Source organism: Rousettus aegyptiacus, unplaced genomic scaffold (assembly GCF_014176215.1).
Source record: "Rousettus aegyptiacus isolate mRouAeg1 unplaced genomic scaffold, mRouAeg1.p scaffold_m13_p_10, whole genome shotgun sequence".
Taxonomy (NCBI): domain Eukaryota; kingdom Metazoa; phylum Chordata; class Mammalia; order Chiroptera; family Pteropodidae; genus Rousettus; species Rousettus aegyptiacus.
In genome coordinates, this window is record NW_023416285.1 from 93,600,863 (window position 1) to 93,616,542 (window position 15,680).

General features: G+C 55.5%; 1 protein-coding gene across 28 annotated transcripts in view; it reads right to left on the bottom strand.

Moving 5' to 3' along the window:
* CELF2 (CUGBP Elav-like family member 2) overlaps nt 1–15,680 on the bottom strand; it is a 718,856-nt gene that overhangs the window by 18,282 nt on the left and 684,894 nt on the right. For 17 of the 28 annotated variants that reach the window (XM_036227131.1, XM_036227123.1, XM_036227077.1 and 14 more), the window contains one exon: nt 644–775. In XM_036227131.1, coding sequence (XP_036083024.1) covers nt 644–775 — 132 coding nt within the window. The remainder of the gene's footprint in view (nt 1–643; nt 776–15,680) is intronic. The other 11 variants (XM_036227159.1, XM_036227075.1, XM_036227063.1 and 8 more) reach the window with 1 other exon arrangement.

A 15,680-nucleotide genomic window follows, 5' to 3' on the forward strand; every position in this document is an offset into this window, starting at 1 on the left:
CAACGTCCTCCGGAGAGTCCCCGTGTGGGACGAAGTGCCCCGTGAGCGGTCTGTCCCCCTTTGGGGCCGCATGGCTTACTGTGACCCGCATCGCTCCAGCAGTGGGTCCTGTCCACTTAGCTGGGTCTCCTTTCCAGGCCTCACCCCCTACGCTGCCATAAGTATCACGAATCTCTGGGTTTCGGAGCTGGAAGGCACCTTTAAGATCATCTGATCTAGAGCTCAGTTTCCAAACAAGACTCTGAGCTCAGAGTGGGGTAGGGCTCGGCCTCAGGTCCTGCGGTAATCGCTAGTGGTTTTGGGGTTGACCCCACGCGCCCCGATTTCTGGTCGGCCCCCTTTCCTCTTATTAACACTGCCTTGCGGAAGGACAAGACAGATCCAAACCCAAACCAAAACCAACCCCTCGAAACCTGCAGATAGCCGCCAACCACAGAGATCTGCGGATGGAAATACTCATAGCACGGATCAGAAGAGACGGGGGTGGTGAGGGGCTGGGCATTTTTTGAGGCAAAAAAGCATGCGCTCCTCCATCCCAAGTTTTAGTTCTCCCAGGTACAGATCCTTTTTGGGTCATTTCTGGCTGACCGCTTCCTGCGGAGAATTTGGGGGAAGGCTGTCCACCAGAGCAGCAAATACTCACTGTTGATGGTACCTGCTAGTGCGTTAATATTGTTCAGCCCGACAGTGGCTCCCGCCAGTCCTTGCAGAGTCCCCAGAGAGGTCAAAGAATTCATGGCTGCACCAGCAGTGGAGTTGGGGGTCGAAGCAGCCACTGGAAGACAGGGGGAGGCGGGGACGTGGGGAGAGAAGCACAGCGTGAGTGACAGCGGACCGCGGTGGGGGGCCCGGGCGCTTGCGCCCCCGTCTGGCGCGACTGCACGTGTGACTGTTGTGAAAATTAGGTTTAGTGGTTAAAGAAAATCGTCACAGCCCTGTCTGGCCAGTACAGCGACGATGCTTACTGCTGGTTAGGAGGGCGAAATTCTAGAAGGCGCCCCCCCCCACCCCGGACAGGCTGGGTGGGCTCTGCTTCGCGTCCGGGGAGCTCAGAGCTGAGCCCCCTCCTCATCCAGGCTAACGAGCCGAGTGGGGAGTAAACGGCAGGCCTTGGCTTTCTGACCGTTTCTGCGTCAGACTTAGCATTTTTTCTCAATGAAGATTTAAAACAAGTCATCCATCTTCTTGATTTTTCACAGAAGACTCCATTCAGACCCCTCGTGATGGCGGTGGTCACAGAGGCGTGGAGTGACCCCTGTTCCCCCTCACCCCCGCCACCCTTAAGTGACAGCTCTATCGGGATATCATTCACGCGCCATACATCTGCTGCTGTGGAGAGTGCTGCTCGGTGGTTTTGGCACAGTCACGCAGAGGTGTGAGCGGCACCGCCATCTGATGCCCGTGGCCATCACCCCCAGAGACACCCGGGTCTGTGACGCCGGCATCCGCCGGCGCGCGCTGTGGGGCCGCCTGGTCTGGACGCTGCATGCGGAAGGAGCCGCGCCCTACGTGGTCTGCTGTGACTGCCCCCTTCCGCTCAGGCTCAGCCACGTCGTGGCCACTTTTTTAAGGGGAAGCACTACATCCGTTTATCCATTCATCAGCTGTGGGCATGATGGTTGCTCCCACTCTGGGGCTTTTATGAATAATGATGATATGAAAATTGCAAGTTTTTGTGGAGACATGTTTTCATTCTCTTGAGTAAATATGTGAGACTGGGATTGCTGGGTCATGTGACATCTATGTCTACAACACTGTGAAGAAACACCGTTTTCCAAAGGAGCTGGACTCCCTGGCCCTTTTATGCTTCTTAAACCTGCTTCTGCATATAGCACTTCAAGTACCCTGCATCTTACAGCGTTGCAATTGGCCGACTTCCCTCACACACATCACCTTTATCCTGGTGATGGGGTAAAGGTTAAGCTCAACTCTGACCACAGCTAAAAAAAGAACTTGGTCCACTTCTAGCTGTGAAATCAGGGTACGAAAACCTCCTTTCCATCTAGCCTGGCCGGGAATGTCGTCCATCCTCCTGGATTGTTCCTGGTCCGTGGGAGCTCATCCCGGCTCAGCTCATCCCGGCTCTGCCCTCGGAGACCACACAGCATCGCCTGCAGCGTACCTCGCTTGGGATCCCTTTTGGATGAGGCCAGGTCACACGTCTAAAACCTGAATTCCCTACCTTGTCACATTTCTGTCCGAGTATGACATTAGCTTCCACCACCTCATAATGTATATTTTCTCTTATGAAATTAATATTATATATAATTCAAGTCAATGTTTCTAGTCCTTTTATATTATGAAACTTTTCAAATACACATAAAACCTGAGGGAGTAACACAATGATCCCCCATAAACTCATATCCAGATTCTAAGAATATCTGAGGACCAACTCATCCCCAATCTCTAAGTATAAAGAGAATTGCGGATTTTATGTCAAAGAACAAAAGTTAACTATGCTTAAAGAATTAAAGAAAGCTGTGATGACAGTGTTTCACCAAATAGTATCAATAGAGATAGATAGACAGAAATTACAAAAATGAACAACGTGGAAATTCTGGAATGGAAAAGTAAATTACAGAAATGAAAATTCACTGTAGGGCTCAACAGTAGATTTGAACAGGCAGAAGACTGAGACTCAGAGAAATATGCACACCCTTAAACACACTAACATACATGTAATGGGAGTACCAAAAGTAGAGAAAAGAGCAGAAAAAATATTCGAAGAGATGACGATCGAAAAGAAAAACAATTATATATTCAAGAAAGGCAACAAACTACAATTGACAGCAACAACAGATTCACGCCCAGACACATGATAGTAAAAGCCAAAGATGAAGAGAAAAATCTTCAAATCAGCAAGAGAAAAAAAGAAGACTCGTCATGTGCAAGGGAATCCCAATAAGGTTAACAGCCGACTTCTCAGCACAGCGGATCAGAAGGTGGCGGGGTGACAGAGTCCGAGTACTGAAAGGAAAAATCTTTGAACTAAGAATCTTATATCCAGCAAAACTATCTTTCAAAAATATATATAAAAAAAAAAAAAAAAAAGGAAAAAGAAACAACATTCCTAGATGAACAAAAACAGGATCTGTTGCTGGCAGATGTGTCTTACAAGAAATACTAAAAGCAAGTGATTCCAGACAGTAATTCAAATACACACACACACACACACACACACACACACACACACCAACCAAAGAACACCAATGAAGGTAATTAGGTAGGTAATTATAAAAGACAGAATAATTGTATTCTTTTCCTCCTTTCTTAATTGACTTAAGAATCAGCTGCCTCAAACAATATGTATACAATTGTATTGTTGGGTCTGTAACCTATAGAAACGTAACATAGTTGACAGTAAAAGCACAAAGGCGGGCGGGTGGGAGCCGGGACGAGGGTGCATTGCAGCAGGGAAATGATGCCGGATGGTGAGCGCAGAAAGCAAGGGAGAGACCGGAAGCGGTCAATGAGACAGTTCCAGACAAACTGTCCTCACACACCTGCTGTCCTTACACACCTGCTGTCCTGTCTTCGTTCCTTTCGAAGACGTTAGATTGTACCACGTAATAATCGCAATACACGGTTGGGTTTGGAACATATACAGGTGTCACGCGTGTGTAAATAAGAGCACAGCCAGGGGAGGAGGGGGGGGGTGCTGCAGGAGGACCATCTCTGCATCCCGCCGGCACCGAATGTGAAACATGAGGCGGATTCTGGTAAGGCAGGGCGCCCACTGTCAGCCCTAGGGAAACCACTAAGGGGAAAAAAATTAATACTGAAAAATCGTTACATGACAATGTGAGACCAGAAAACATTTACTTCATGCGAAACAAGGCCATAGAGGAGAAACCGAAGGCCAAAAAGACATGAGGCACATAGAAAGCAAGAAGTACAAAGGTGCACGTAAAAGCAACCACGTCAACGAGAACGTTCGCCATGAATGAAAGAGACCATCCAATCGGAAGGCAGGGGAGGTCAGGCTGGATCAAAACAAAACAAAACAAAACAAAACAAAAAACAACGGTGAAAACCAGAGCAGTCCACGCTGCCTCCGGGAGGCGCACTCAGATTCGGGCTGAAGGTGGAAGGATGGGAAACGTGCCGAGCGCACGGCGCGCACACGGGCTGGCCTGACTCTGCGGCTGAGACACGATACGGGTCCCACAGCAGTTCCAGGGACGGAGAACTGGGCCGACTGCCTGCCCTGCGAGGGGCTCGTGTGTGCTGTCACCGAAGCCCGTGCCCTCGCCCTGATGGCCCATAGCTGGTGCAAGGGCTCCAGGGCCCATGCGCGGCGACTGTCGGAAACGCCCCCTGGACTCAGGGCTCGGCTCCTCGCCTCGCTCAGGCAATTCGTGCAGCTCGGAGAGGAGGGAAAGGGGCGGGCAGGAGCGGGCTGAGGGGACAGCCCTCGAACGGCACAGGAAATGAGAGGACGCAAACGGGGCGCCTGGATCAGGGGCCCTCATCTGAGAAACGCGCAGGAGCTACCGCCGTCAGAACGGCCCCAGGCTCGGCCCCGCTCACGCCGACGGGGACACCCCCCCAAGTCCTAGAAAGCCTCACGGCGGGCCTGTCACCGTGACGATGTTGCGGAGTGCTCACTGTAACTGCTGGGGACATGAAGCGTACGATAGGGTCTTATGACCGTCGCCTCTGCAGCTTAAAATTTCCCGACCTCGCCTACAGCGCAGACCTCATCGGTCTCTAATCCTCTGTGCCGCCCCTGGGGAGGGGTCGTCCTCCATCCTATCTGCGGTGGCAGGGGGAGGACCATGCAGGTCGGTCGGCTTTTATCACTGAGAGAAGGACAGGAAAAAATGCCCTAGCCTGGCCCTCGGGGGCCCAACGCCAAGGCTACCGCCCTAAGTAGCAGGAGCATCATTTGTCACCCCCTCTGAAAACAAAACTTGGAAAAATGGGGCTGTAGTCAACAATGAGTGCTGTGGACGCAGACTGCTTCCTCGTTTCCCGAGGCTCGTGCTCCATCATCTTTCTATGGAGGAAAAATAAAAAAAAAAAAACAACAGCACCCCACATGACAAGTTGTGAAGATCAAGCAAGGTGTGCTACGGAGCGAACGCGGCACAGCGTCCGGCATCACCAATTACCGGGTGCCGGGGGCCTGAGGAGACAAGCCCGACGGGAACTCAGAGCGGCGGGAAGGAGCCTCGTCGGTCTCTGGCTCCCGGCTAGCGCGTCAGCGTCAAGAGGCAGAAGGAGTTTAGGAGACATGGGAAGTGGCCGATCTCACGCTTCACGGGTGATTTTTCACGGCCCTGCAGTCTGTAGGGCGGGCCTGAGGAAGAGGCGGGGTAAAGCCACGCTCCGCTCCGGTGGGTCATTCACAATTGTGACGGCGAGCAGGGAGTTGGGGAGAAAGCTCGGCAGACTCCGCTCGCAGCGGCCCCTGGAAGCCCGGGCCTGGGGGGGCCGTGGGAGGAGCGGACGAGCCCGAAACGCGCTGGCCCCGTCTTGAGGCTGACAATGAAGAATCAACGTGCAGATTAGAGGTCTCCCTCGCCTCGGCTGTCTGTCTATTTAAAACCCCGGGAGACCGGCCACAGAGAACTGGACCGAATGTGGTTTTCCGACCTCTGATCATGCTGTTCTTGGGTAGTCCCAGTGGGAAGATGGGGAGGCAGGGGAGGGCGGAAGCAGGAGACTGGGACAAGTGGACTAAATAAATTGCCTTAACGTGAGACGCCGCCATGTGCTCCGTATATTTGGACGATACTCTGAAAATTTGTCCTGATTTGAGCATAAGTTGAAAAAGACACCTTGATTGGGTATCTAGCTGCCTTCAAGAACCCTTTGAAATCCAGCAAATACTATTTAAAGCAAAGAAAAACTCGGATTTGTCACACAGCCAATCTCCATCGAATACTTGAAAATGAAATATTCAACAGACGCGCGATAGAGAAAGAGACCCGAGACACAATGGACAGAGACAACTCGAACGCCACCAACACACACGTTTTCCTGTTTCTGTGCTGGCAGACTGGCGGGCCGCTGCCCACCTAAAATTCCCGTCGGTCTCCGCTGAGGAGCACGTCCTCTGCTTTCTCAGTTAAACCGCTCACGGGACGCCAGAGGGACGCGGGTGGGGGCGGGTGCTGGGCCCTGGTCGCAGGGGCCGCACAGCGCGGCCGGGCGGAGCCTCCGGGGAAGCCGGGCCCGCCTCGCCCCGCCCGCGGGGACCCCACAGCGCTTGTCGTGTGTCCCGTTTCACGCCTCTTTTACCGCTGGTTAGAACCCCCAGCCAGCCCGAAGACGTCACGACCGGCCGGCTGGCCGGGAAACGAACCGGGTGCACAGTCCACGGACGCCGTGCTCCGTGCCCCCCGCGGCGACGCGGTCCTGCGCCTTTTCATGAAGAGCCTTTGCCCGTGGCGGGAGCCACGTGTCGGCCTCGGCCGGTCACGGAGTTTCCTGGCTCGTCGGCCCACGTTAGCGCACGGCGGGCAGGGCCCGGGCCCAGCGGGCTGCGGACCCCGACCCCGTCCCGGGGACGTGCTGTCCCTCCTCCGGGCTGTGCCGTGTCACAGGTAAACGACGTATCTACACGCATTGCTTGGTCCAGGTCACACCTGCCCGTCACACACGGAGTGGCCAGGCCCGCCACTGGGTCCCTTGCCATGCGAGGGGAGAGGAGGGAAGGAAACGAGGTGGGAGGGGGGCAGGAAGAGCGAGCCCCAGGAGCCCCTGGAGCAGCTGTGTCCGCTGTGACGATGTGACGGAGCCGAGAGCCGTCCCCGCCACCCAGCGCGGCCCCCGCCGACAGGGACGCGTCGTGTCCCATCCCGGGCTGGGCCCAGCCAGGCAGCCCGTGCGCGAGCTGTGCGGCGGCCCCCACTGTGGACCCGGGGAAGCGGGGGGCTCGCCCGGCGCGCACGGGGAGTGGCTGAGCCTGTGACGCGACGGTCACCCCGCGTCTGTGGCCCAGGCACGTAACGGCTACGGGGGAGGGGCGGTTTGGGAAGGTCACCCGAACCAGCCCGAACAACAAGCCGGCCCGATCTTGCCCCAGAAAAGCGTTCCCTTTGTTTTCTCTTTAAGTTTACTTATGCCATGGGTCAAGGGTCGTTCCTGTTTTCCCTTTTCCAGAGGAAAGCGCCTCTGCTCCACGTCCCAGGAGGAGCCCCCCCTGGATAGGCGGGATGGGCCGCCCTCGCGGCCTGCGGGAGCCTCGACTCCCCTACGGGAGGTATGCGACCATTCCGAAACACGAGACACCAGGAGGTGCTTGGGCAGCGCCCTCCTGAGCTCTGATCCTCTCTGTTCTCACCTCTCCATGACCGGGTAGGTAGATTAAGCTCATTAGGGTCGCAGGGCTGTGTCTGGACAGCAGGTTAGAATTACTGCTGTGTTTTCCGGTGGGCAGAATGACGGTTTCTTTCTCTAAAGATGCCACGTCCCAATTCCTGGAACCTATGACTACGCCGGCTTACGTGACCAAGAGGACCTCAAGGTGCTGTCTGGCTGCCCGCGAGATGGGGAGATGATCCCGATCATCTGGGCAGGCGGGGGTGGGGGGCCCAGTGTCGTCACGAGGGCCCGCGGAGCTGGAGGAGGGACCGGCGAGAGAGAACCTGAGAGACGGCAGCGTGGGCAGCGCCTGGCCAGACGCTGCTGGCTGTGAAGATCAGGCAAAGTCAGTGGCTTCTAGGAGCCGGGAGAGCAGGGGCAGAAAGAACTCTCCTTTGCCCGACGCCTGCATCTTAGCCCAGTGAGCACGCTGGGCTTCTGACTGCAGAACTGAAAGGCAATACATTTGCGTTGTTTTAAGCCACCAAGTTTGGGGTAATTTGTCACAGCAGCAATAGACAACTAACATTCCCCACCTTACTTGTGCCAGGAATAAAGCTAATAACGATGCCAGCTTATATTTACTGCGCGCTTTCCATGTGCTAGTAGTTGCTCTGGGACTTTAGGTGTTTAAGCTCACGAGTCCCCACCCCCTGGGCTGTGGACCGGTGCCAGTGCACGTCCTGTTAGGAACCGGGCCACACGGCAGGAAGTGAGCCGCGGGTGGGCGAGCGAAGCTTCGCATCTGCAGCCGCTCCCAGCACTAACCAGCATCACCGCCTCAGCTCCGCCTCAGCTCCCCAGGCGTTAGAGTCTCACAGGAGCACCGGTCCCTGGTGCCACAAAGGTTGGGGGCAGCTCATAATAATTCGCTCATTTAATCATTTAAATTTACGAGGTCATAACGTGTGGAGTGGTAGAGCCAGGGCCTAACCCAGCCGTCTGGTTCCAGAGAGTTAACACCGATGACATTGAACTTCGGTTTCTTTTACTTTGCATCCTGTCCTCTCTCGTGGCTCTACTTACAGAAGCAGTGAATTTGCAGTTACTCAGATTCACCCTTAATTATCTGGCTCTGTTCCTTCCACCTCTAAAACCTCAGGCTCGACTAAGCGGAGGTTAGTATTTATCTGTCAAACTGGAATAACGTGACGACCTCTGAGAAATGACAATCATCATCAATAATCAAAGGAGATGGTCCTGATGTCTGATATCTAGTAGATGATCAATAACCATTTGTTGAGTCTATATCTGAAGAATGACAATCTGGCTATTCTGTCCTCAAAAGGAGGATTTACATTCCTTTCATGGTATTTGCAGCACTCAAAGATTCAACACGGACAATGACAACTTCTTGGATCATGACAAAGTTTGCAGCCTTGATCATTAGTCTGCCCATAAGGAAGCTCAGTCCGAGTATATGTTGGGAGGCCCAGGAGCGGCTGACCAGGCCCGAAAGCCAAGCCGAATGAGAGCGAGGCGGCCGGCAGAAAGGCACGACGAGCCCAAGAGGAGACTAAGGGAGATGCAGGTTCCGGGCCCGACGTCGGGAAGACGCTCGACCTCCCTTTCACTTACACGCAAAGTAAACGCCCGGAGAAGCTGGGGGGACGCGCAAGACCCCCGCCCGGGGCAAGGCTGACGGCCACGTGTGGGCAGCCCGGAGACCCCTCCGTCATTTCCAGATCCAGATCCGCCAAGAGGAGCAGAGGGGCAGAGAACCCGCGACCCGGGCTCAGCAGCCTCCCATTCACCGCTTCTCCATGCGAATCCTCCCTCCTGCACGCTGCCGCCCGCCCGCCCTGGTCTCCTGCTGCAGGTCCCGCCTCACATCAAGTCCAGCCCGAGACGACTGCTCTCCAGGAACCGAACGCGCTAACGCCCGCGCCCCGGCCCTCCTCCTGCTCTTCCCGGCCGGCAGACACAGCTTTTCCTACAGCCACCACGGATCGCCATGAAGGGACGCCGGCCAGAGTCCGCCTTCGGTGCGTTCACTGAGCACTTTCCACCGCGCACTGGCTTTGTGGTTCGGGAGATAACTGTGAGCGCAGGAGGCTTCCGGGCGCTGGCGCCCGCGGCCGCCGTCCTGCCGCAGAGCACCGGGCAGGGGGCACTGAGGCGGCGAGCGACGGAGGCCCAGCCGCCCTCAGCCCAGCGCCGCCCCGGGGCAGCGCCAAAACACAGTCACCCCGCCTCTCATTCTCATTTATTCCCTAAGAGATGTTTTGAGGGTGGGTCGGGGAGGAGGCCGTCCGCGTTGGAAATGGTGTTCAGGGCTTCTGAGGTGTTCTGACCTCGCCGCCTGACGCCCTGCAGCAGGCGGATTTTCACCCCGTGACGCCTGCGCCCGCCCTCGCTCCCACCGTCCCCGGCCACGGAGACACTGGCCGGTTAGCAGCTGGACACGCCAGGCACGGCTCTCGAGAAGAGGCCCGAGGGGGGAATTCTACATCTACAAGGACTAGATAAGAAGGTGCCCCTGTTGGGCTCTGAGTGACTTGTGAGGCGTGATTCCGTGATGATGGACGCTTTGGGAGGTGAGAGAGTGCTAAGGAAACCCCTGAATGGCCCACGGCGGCCATTCCCGGTGCTTCCGGGGCCCCCGCTCGTGGGTGCGCTCAGACCGGGACCTGCTTCATCAGTTGTCAGTAAGCCTGGGACCTCCTCGCTCTTCCTGATTTTCAGGGCTCTCCCCAGGCCCAGGCAGGACCGACATGTGAAGAAGGAAGATGTAATTCGGGCGGCAGGTTTGAAAAAGTCCCCTGTGTGACCTCAGTAGACCTGGCTCCAACACGAAAGGAGCAGAGGAAAGAGAAAATCAAACCGAGTTTCTCTTCCCATGCATTTTGCTTCTAATTTACCAACATACAAGCCCATACCTCCCCTTAGCTGACCTCAGATGTTTGTTTGTTCAGAGAGTCATGGACACAGATTGAAAAAAATGTTAGTGATTTCCTCACGTAAGTGGAAAAATCCAGAAATATTTCAGTTCCCTGGGAGCTGCTGCTTTTGAGTATTTCGTGGTGTGGTAATTCTCTCCTCTGGATCAGGAACAGACACCTGGACGGACGGACGGACGGACGATCGCGAAGCTTCCTTACAGCTGTGGCAGCTGACGAAGCGACCAGAATGAGTGGGGAGGACGGAGCAACTGCTTGTCGTTGGGAGGTCCCTGGACACCTGTCTGGACCCTGGTCTCGGGACGCCCTGGAAAGGGGGCAGCTGGCCCAGAGGGTCCGCGCGCTCATTTCCAGGAGGCAGATCTTCCTCTGGGTAACGTGACACTCAGCGTGGCAAGGGCCAAGAGGTCGTCCGTCCAGCCGAGTCCCAGGCTGAAGAGCTAGGGCCGCGGGCATGGGGCAAGCAGGCACCTCGCAGGGCGCCACCTGCGTTAACGGCCAGCCTCGGGGCACAGGTGCGGCCCCCGCCTGCTCAGACCGAGCTCTGCGCAGTGCCGGCTACAAGGAGGCCCCGCCCGGACGTGGCTGTCTCGCTGTTTCGCCTTTGGCAAGCAGGGTGTGTCGGGCCCAAATCCTCTTACAGTGGGAAGTTCACTGCCAATTTGTTCAGCTAAGTCCAAAAGAAGAAATGCATTGGGAAAGGGTCTACTCTGCATTTACATTCTAATATTTTTTGGAAGGGTGGGGAGATATTTTTTTTTTTTTTTTGGCCAAAGGCAAGAGATCGAGAGAAAAATATCACTGGATCTTACTCCAATTATAACCTAGTTTCCTACTGTCCCAAATAAGGAAATCTTTCCCATGTGATACTTTACTGTTTTTTTTTTTTTTTTTAAAGCCAACAGTATGATTAGCCTCAATATTTCGATAAGAAACGTAAAATCAAACGAGTCCATTTTGCGAGTGAGCAAACGAAAGCTCAGATTCCATGACTTGCTCCAAACCAGTCTTCCGGCTCTGGGTCGAGATGGTCGCGTCCTCTAGGACAATAACGGCGGATCCCTCTCCTGTGTTCTGCAGGTCGCCTAACTTTTTAAACCTCTGCCCGGGGGATACGCTCTTCTTTGGTGGTTTCTAGGTGCTTCCGTCCTCGACCTACGACCTACGTGGGAGGTACACCCGCCTCAGTCCCCACCCGCTCGTGCTCAGGGGCGAGGATGCTCGCCCGGCTGAGGCCACGCCGTCCTCTGCTCCGTGATTGTGGTGGGGTCGTGACACGCGTCCACAGGAGTGGGGACAGCCACAAAGGCTGGGGGCCGCCGCCCCTCCGGCCTCCTCCCTCCACCCCTTGCCGGCCGCCTCCTTTTCTCCTTCGTCCTGGCTCCTGCGCACCTCAGAAACACGTCTACGTTTTCATCTTAAAGGTTCTCTTCCTATTGACTGTGCTTCGTTAGCGGACTTTTAAAAATCACTCCATGTGCTGAAAATGCCGTGTATGAACATACGACTCCTGCCCGCAGTCTCCCGCCCCCTCCAGCACCGTGGCACCGACCCCACCACTGGAGTGACCCGCCACTCAGGGTGAACTTCCTACCTGACTGCCGAAGTCAAATGCGGCAGCTCCCCCCCCCCCCGTCATCCGCGGGGAGCGCGCCCCAAGATCCGCAGCGGACGCCTGAAGCCACGGAGAGGAGGAGCCCGGCCTTCGGCGCGCGCTTCCAGGAGGCGCCTCCCGGTTTCCCGCGGGCGGACCGAGCCGCGGCGTCGCTGCTCCCGCCCTTGGTGGCCGTTACCAAACGAGGCAGGGGCGACCTGAACACACGCGCGGAGACACGCGACCGCCCAGGCGATGGCCGCCGTGACCGACTGAGTCACGAGCGGGCCGCTGCGGGATGCCGTCACGCCCCTCGGAACGGCGCACAGCAGTTATTTCTGATCTTTTTCCGTTTGCTGTTTTCAGACACAGGTGACCGTGGATACCTGAAACCGCGGAGGGGCCCCCGAGCGGCCCCCCGCACGGGCGCTGTCCGCGCGCCTTGCCCTTGCGAAAAGCGAGGTGCACGTCCATCGGCCAGCTAAATCCCTTCTCTGCATGTCCTCACGTTCGACACATCCGCTGTACCTTCCATTCTATTCCTGCCTTTCGAAATCCTCCCTAATCCTAAAACTCCGGCTCCCAAGTCGGCCCATCTCCTGACGACGAGTCGCCGTCAGGTTGCTGCGTTTGCTCATTTACTTAATTTTTAAAAATTTTTTTGTATGTGGCCGCTGCAGCTAACTGACTGCGATTCACGGGACTGAACCCCATAGGAATGGAGCATTTCTATTTCGTGAGCCTCTGGGCAGCTGCGCCTGAAAAGAAGCTGTGTTGCTTTTCTCATCTGAAACGCACTGAGGCAGCGGACACAAGCTTCGTGTCAGTGCCGGCCCTAAAAGAATGACCGGCTGAGAAGGCGGCGCAGGGAAGTGAGGGGGGCTCTGCCGACGGGGTGTCCCGCGGAGAGCCCGCCTCTGCACTCACGGCGACTCACGGCCCGGCAGGGCACGGCACGCACACTCGCGACGGGCGAGCGCCAGTGTCCGAGAACACTGAGAAGTGCACCCGAAACAAAGCCGGAACAGAACGAAGCGCTGAGCGAGGCCGCGGACGCCTGGGCAGGAAGGAAGCAGCTTCCGCAGATCCGCGTGCGAGCTCTGCGGCAAAGGGACAGGCCTTGGACACCTCTGCCCCCGGCAAGGCAGCCTCAGTAAGCTCTACATTCGTTCGGGACCACTGAGAGTCAGCAGTTCTGGGGCACCTCCTGCCGGATCAGGACACCGGCGGAGTCGCGGAGTTAGCTGTGGTTCCGTTTGGACAGACAGACTTCTCATTTTCTTGGGGAGCGAAATTTAAAAGCAATGCCGTATCGAAATGCCCAGAACACACAGGGGCCACGAAACCCTCTGTTTGAGAAATATTGGCATGTTTTTTCCCCCAGCCCCTAGAAGCAGGATGATCGATGACCAAAGAACCATTTACTAGAAAGACAGACCACTACCAAATGTGGTTTTTTTTCTAAAATGTTTTAAATGCCTAAGAACTTTAAAAATGTTTGGTTTCCGTGAAATGCTCTGCTGCGAAGCCGCAGAGTGCCAAGGACCCCTTTTTCCTGGTTTTGTCCCATCTGATCTGCTCTGACGACGCCCGCTGGCCTCAGAGCGCCCTGCCTCACTAGGCGGCAGGGCTCCCCGGAGGGGCAGGGGAGAGAGGAGCTTCCCGCCTCCTCCCCGCGGTCTAGCTCACAACCCGGCCATGAAAAGGTTTTCAAAGGGGTGTCAAGTTATCATTTACACTTAAAGGCTATCCACATTATTTTACTCTAGTGAGAATTGAGTAAAATAAGGTTTTTTAAATAGCTAATGCTGGGATATAAACAACTGAGGGCTGGGGCTTCTGTTAGCTTTGCCCACTGATATGTTTCAAATGTCTAGAATAGTCCCTGGTACATAGTAGTAGATGCTTAATAAATATTTGTTGAGTGGATGAAAAATATATCAGGAAATTAAAGTCACTATAGTGACATTTATGGAACATTTTACATAATGTCCAACCTCTACCAGCAGTGATGAAAATAAAGTGAGTCCTGTAATGTCAAGAAAAGTTAACACATGGAAACCTTCTAGGAAAAAAAAGCACAAAATGTTGAAACTTCTAAGACATGGGCAGAGAAAGGGCTGCCAATTCCCTTTCTGCAGCAGTAAGGGAATCAAGCTGTTTGGTTCCACCCCACAAATAAACGACTGATTTCGACGACTGACTTGACTCTCTGCCTGACTAAAATATTAAACATCTAGCTGATGCAGAGGAGAACTGTTTTGAGATTTACTCCTTTTCCTTGATAATAAGCAATGAAACAAGACGGCCTTACGGAGAAAAATGGGAGGGCAAGGATAACTGGTCCCTGAATTAATAAAATTCTCAAGCGGAGCGTAAGCGGAAAGTTCCATGGATGTGCGCCGAGGCCCACGAAATCAGGGGCGCTTCTGAAGGGCGGGCTTGCAGACACCCGCACGAGAGGAGACGGTTCATTTGAAAATAAAATGCCTTTATACATCAGGGCCCGAGGACAGTTTGAAAGCCAGTCTCGGTGAAATTCCTGGAATAAGGAGACTGCTCCCCACAGCTTTGTTCTGATGCAAACCAGTATCGATTCGTTCCTCGGAAACCTGCCAGATCTGAGTCTTCACCTGCGAGGGGTGGCCATTTCCGGATTCCTCGAGAACCAAGCCAGCCGTCCACAGGTGGGTGCACTGGCCCTGCCCAATATCACCATGACGGACTGGGGTTCCTTCCCGGCAGTGCCCCCTGGACTAGGCTGAATGCAGGGCTTTCAAACATATATCTAAGAACATTGTCACTCTGCTGTTCAACTGCATGAGATATCTGAGACTTGTATGCCAATTTTACACCTTTACATGGATCTTCCGAAGTGATAAATAAGTGCAGTAAGTTAGTGGCAGAGAGGATTTCCACAGGTGGGAATGAGAGACGGCGTCTGCGCAGAGAAGCCAGCAGGAACCCAGGCGTGAAGGCTGGCCGTGTGCTCGGGGGTGGAGGGGCCGAGAAGTGACCCGATCTGGATGGAGCGTGGGCTGCGTGGGGGACACTGGCCGTCCTGGCATGCAGGGGGGCAGAGCTGGGAGCACCTCGAATGCCATGCTCAGGAGTGCGTTTACTCCTGTCGACACCATGGAGGACCACATGGAAAGCGTGTGAACAGTGTGCAAAATGGACACGGAGCAGGGGGCTGTCCCAGCAGAAGAGAGGAGGGGAAAGCAAGGGCCTCGTCCGGGGTGGTGTCACCTGGAGAGGAAGAGGGGACCTGTCGGAGGGACCGAGAGGGCGTGGAGAGCAAGGTCGTCTGTGGCTACACAGAGGCTGGCTGCAAAGACAGCTCGGGGGGCCGAGCACTGAGTGAGCTGACAGTGGGGACACACTTCGCGGGCAGGAACGGGTCTGTGGAGGAAGGGTCGCTGCAGACGTCCTCGAGGGGGTGGGTGGCCTCTCCCAGCGCCTGTTCTGTCCATCTGTCCCTCGCGGACCCCACACCTTGTCTTACTGTCCCTTGCATGTGACGGTCTGGAGGGGGCAATGCAGGGTCCAACTGATGTTCGTGTACTTGCCCTGCGCAAGGCAGAAGGCCTGAGAGTGTGGGGGTCACCGGCTTGTAAACCGCATCTCTTCACACGACGTGGGCGCTGGACGGGCAGCGTGCGGATCCCGCTGAGGGGGAGACAGAGCCTCTCGTGACGCTGCCGGGTTTGGGGATGACCTCGCGTCTCCCACCGCGCATCCAGCTGCTCGGCTGGCTGCTTTTCTCCACGCCTGCCCCGGCGACACGGGTGTGTGACTCCGAAGGTGACCTCCTCCTGGTCCGTTTGTGAAAAGCACAGAAAGGGCCTGAACCGCATGAAGACAGCTGTCTCCCT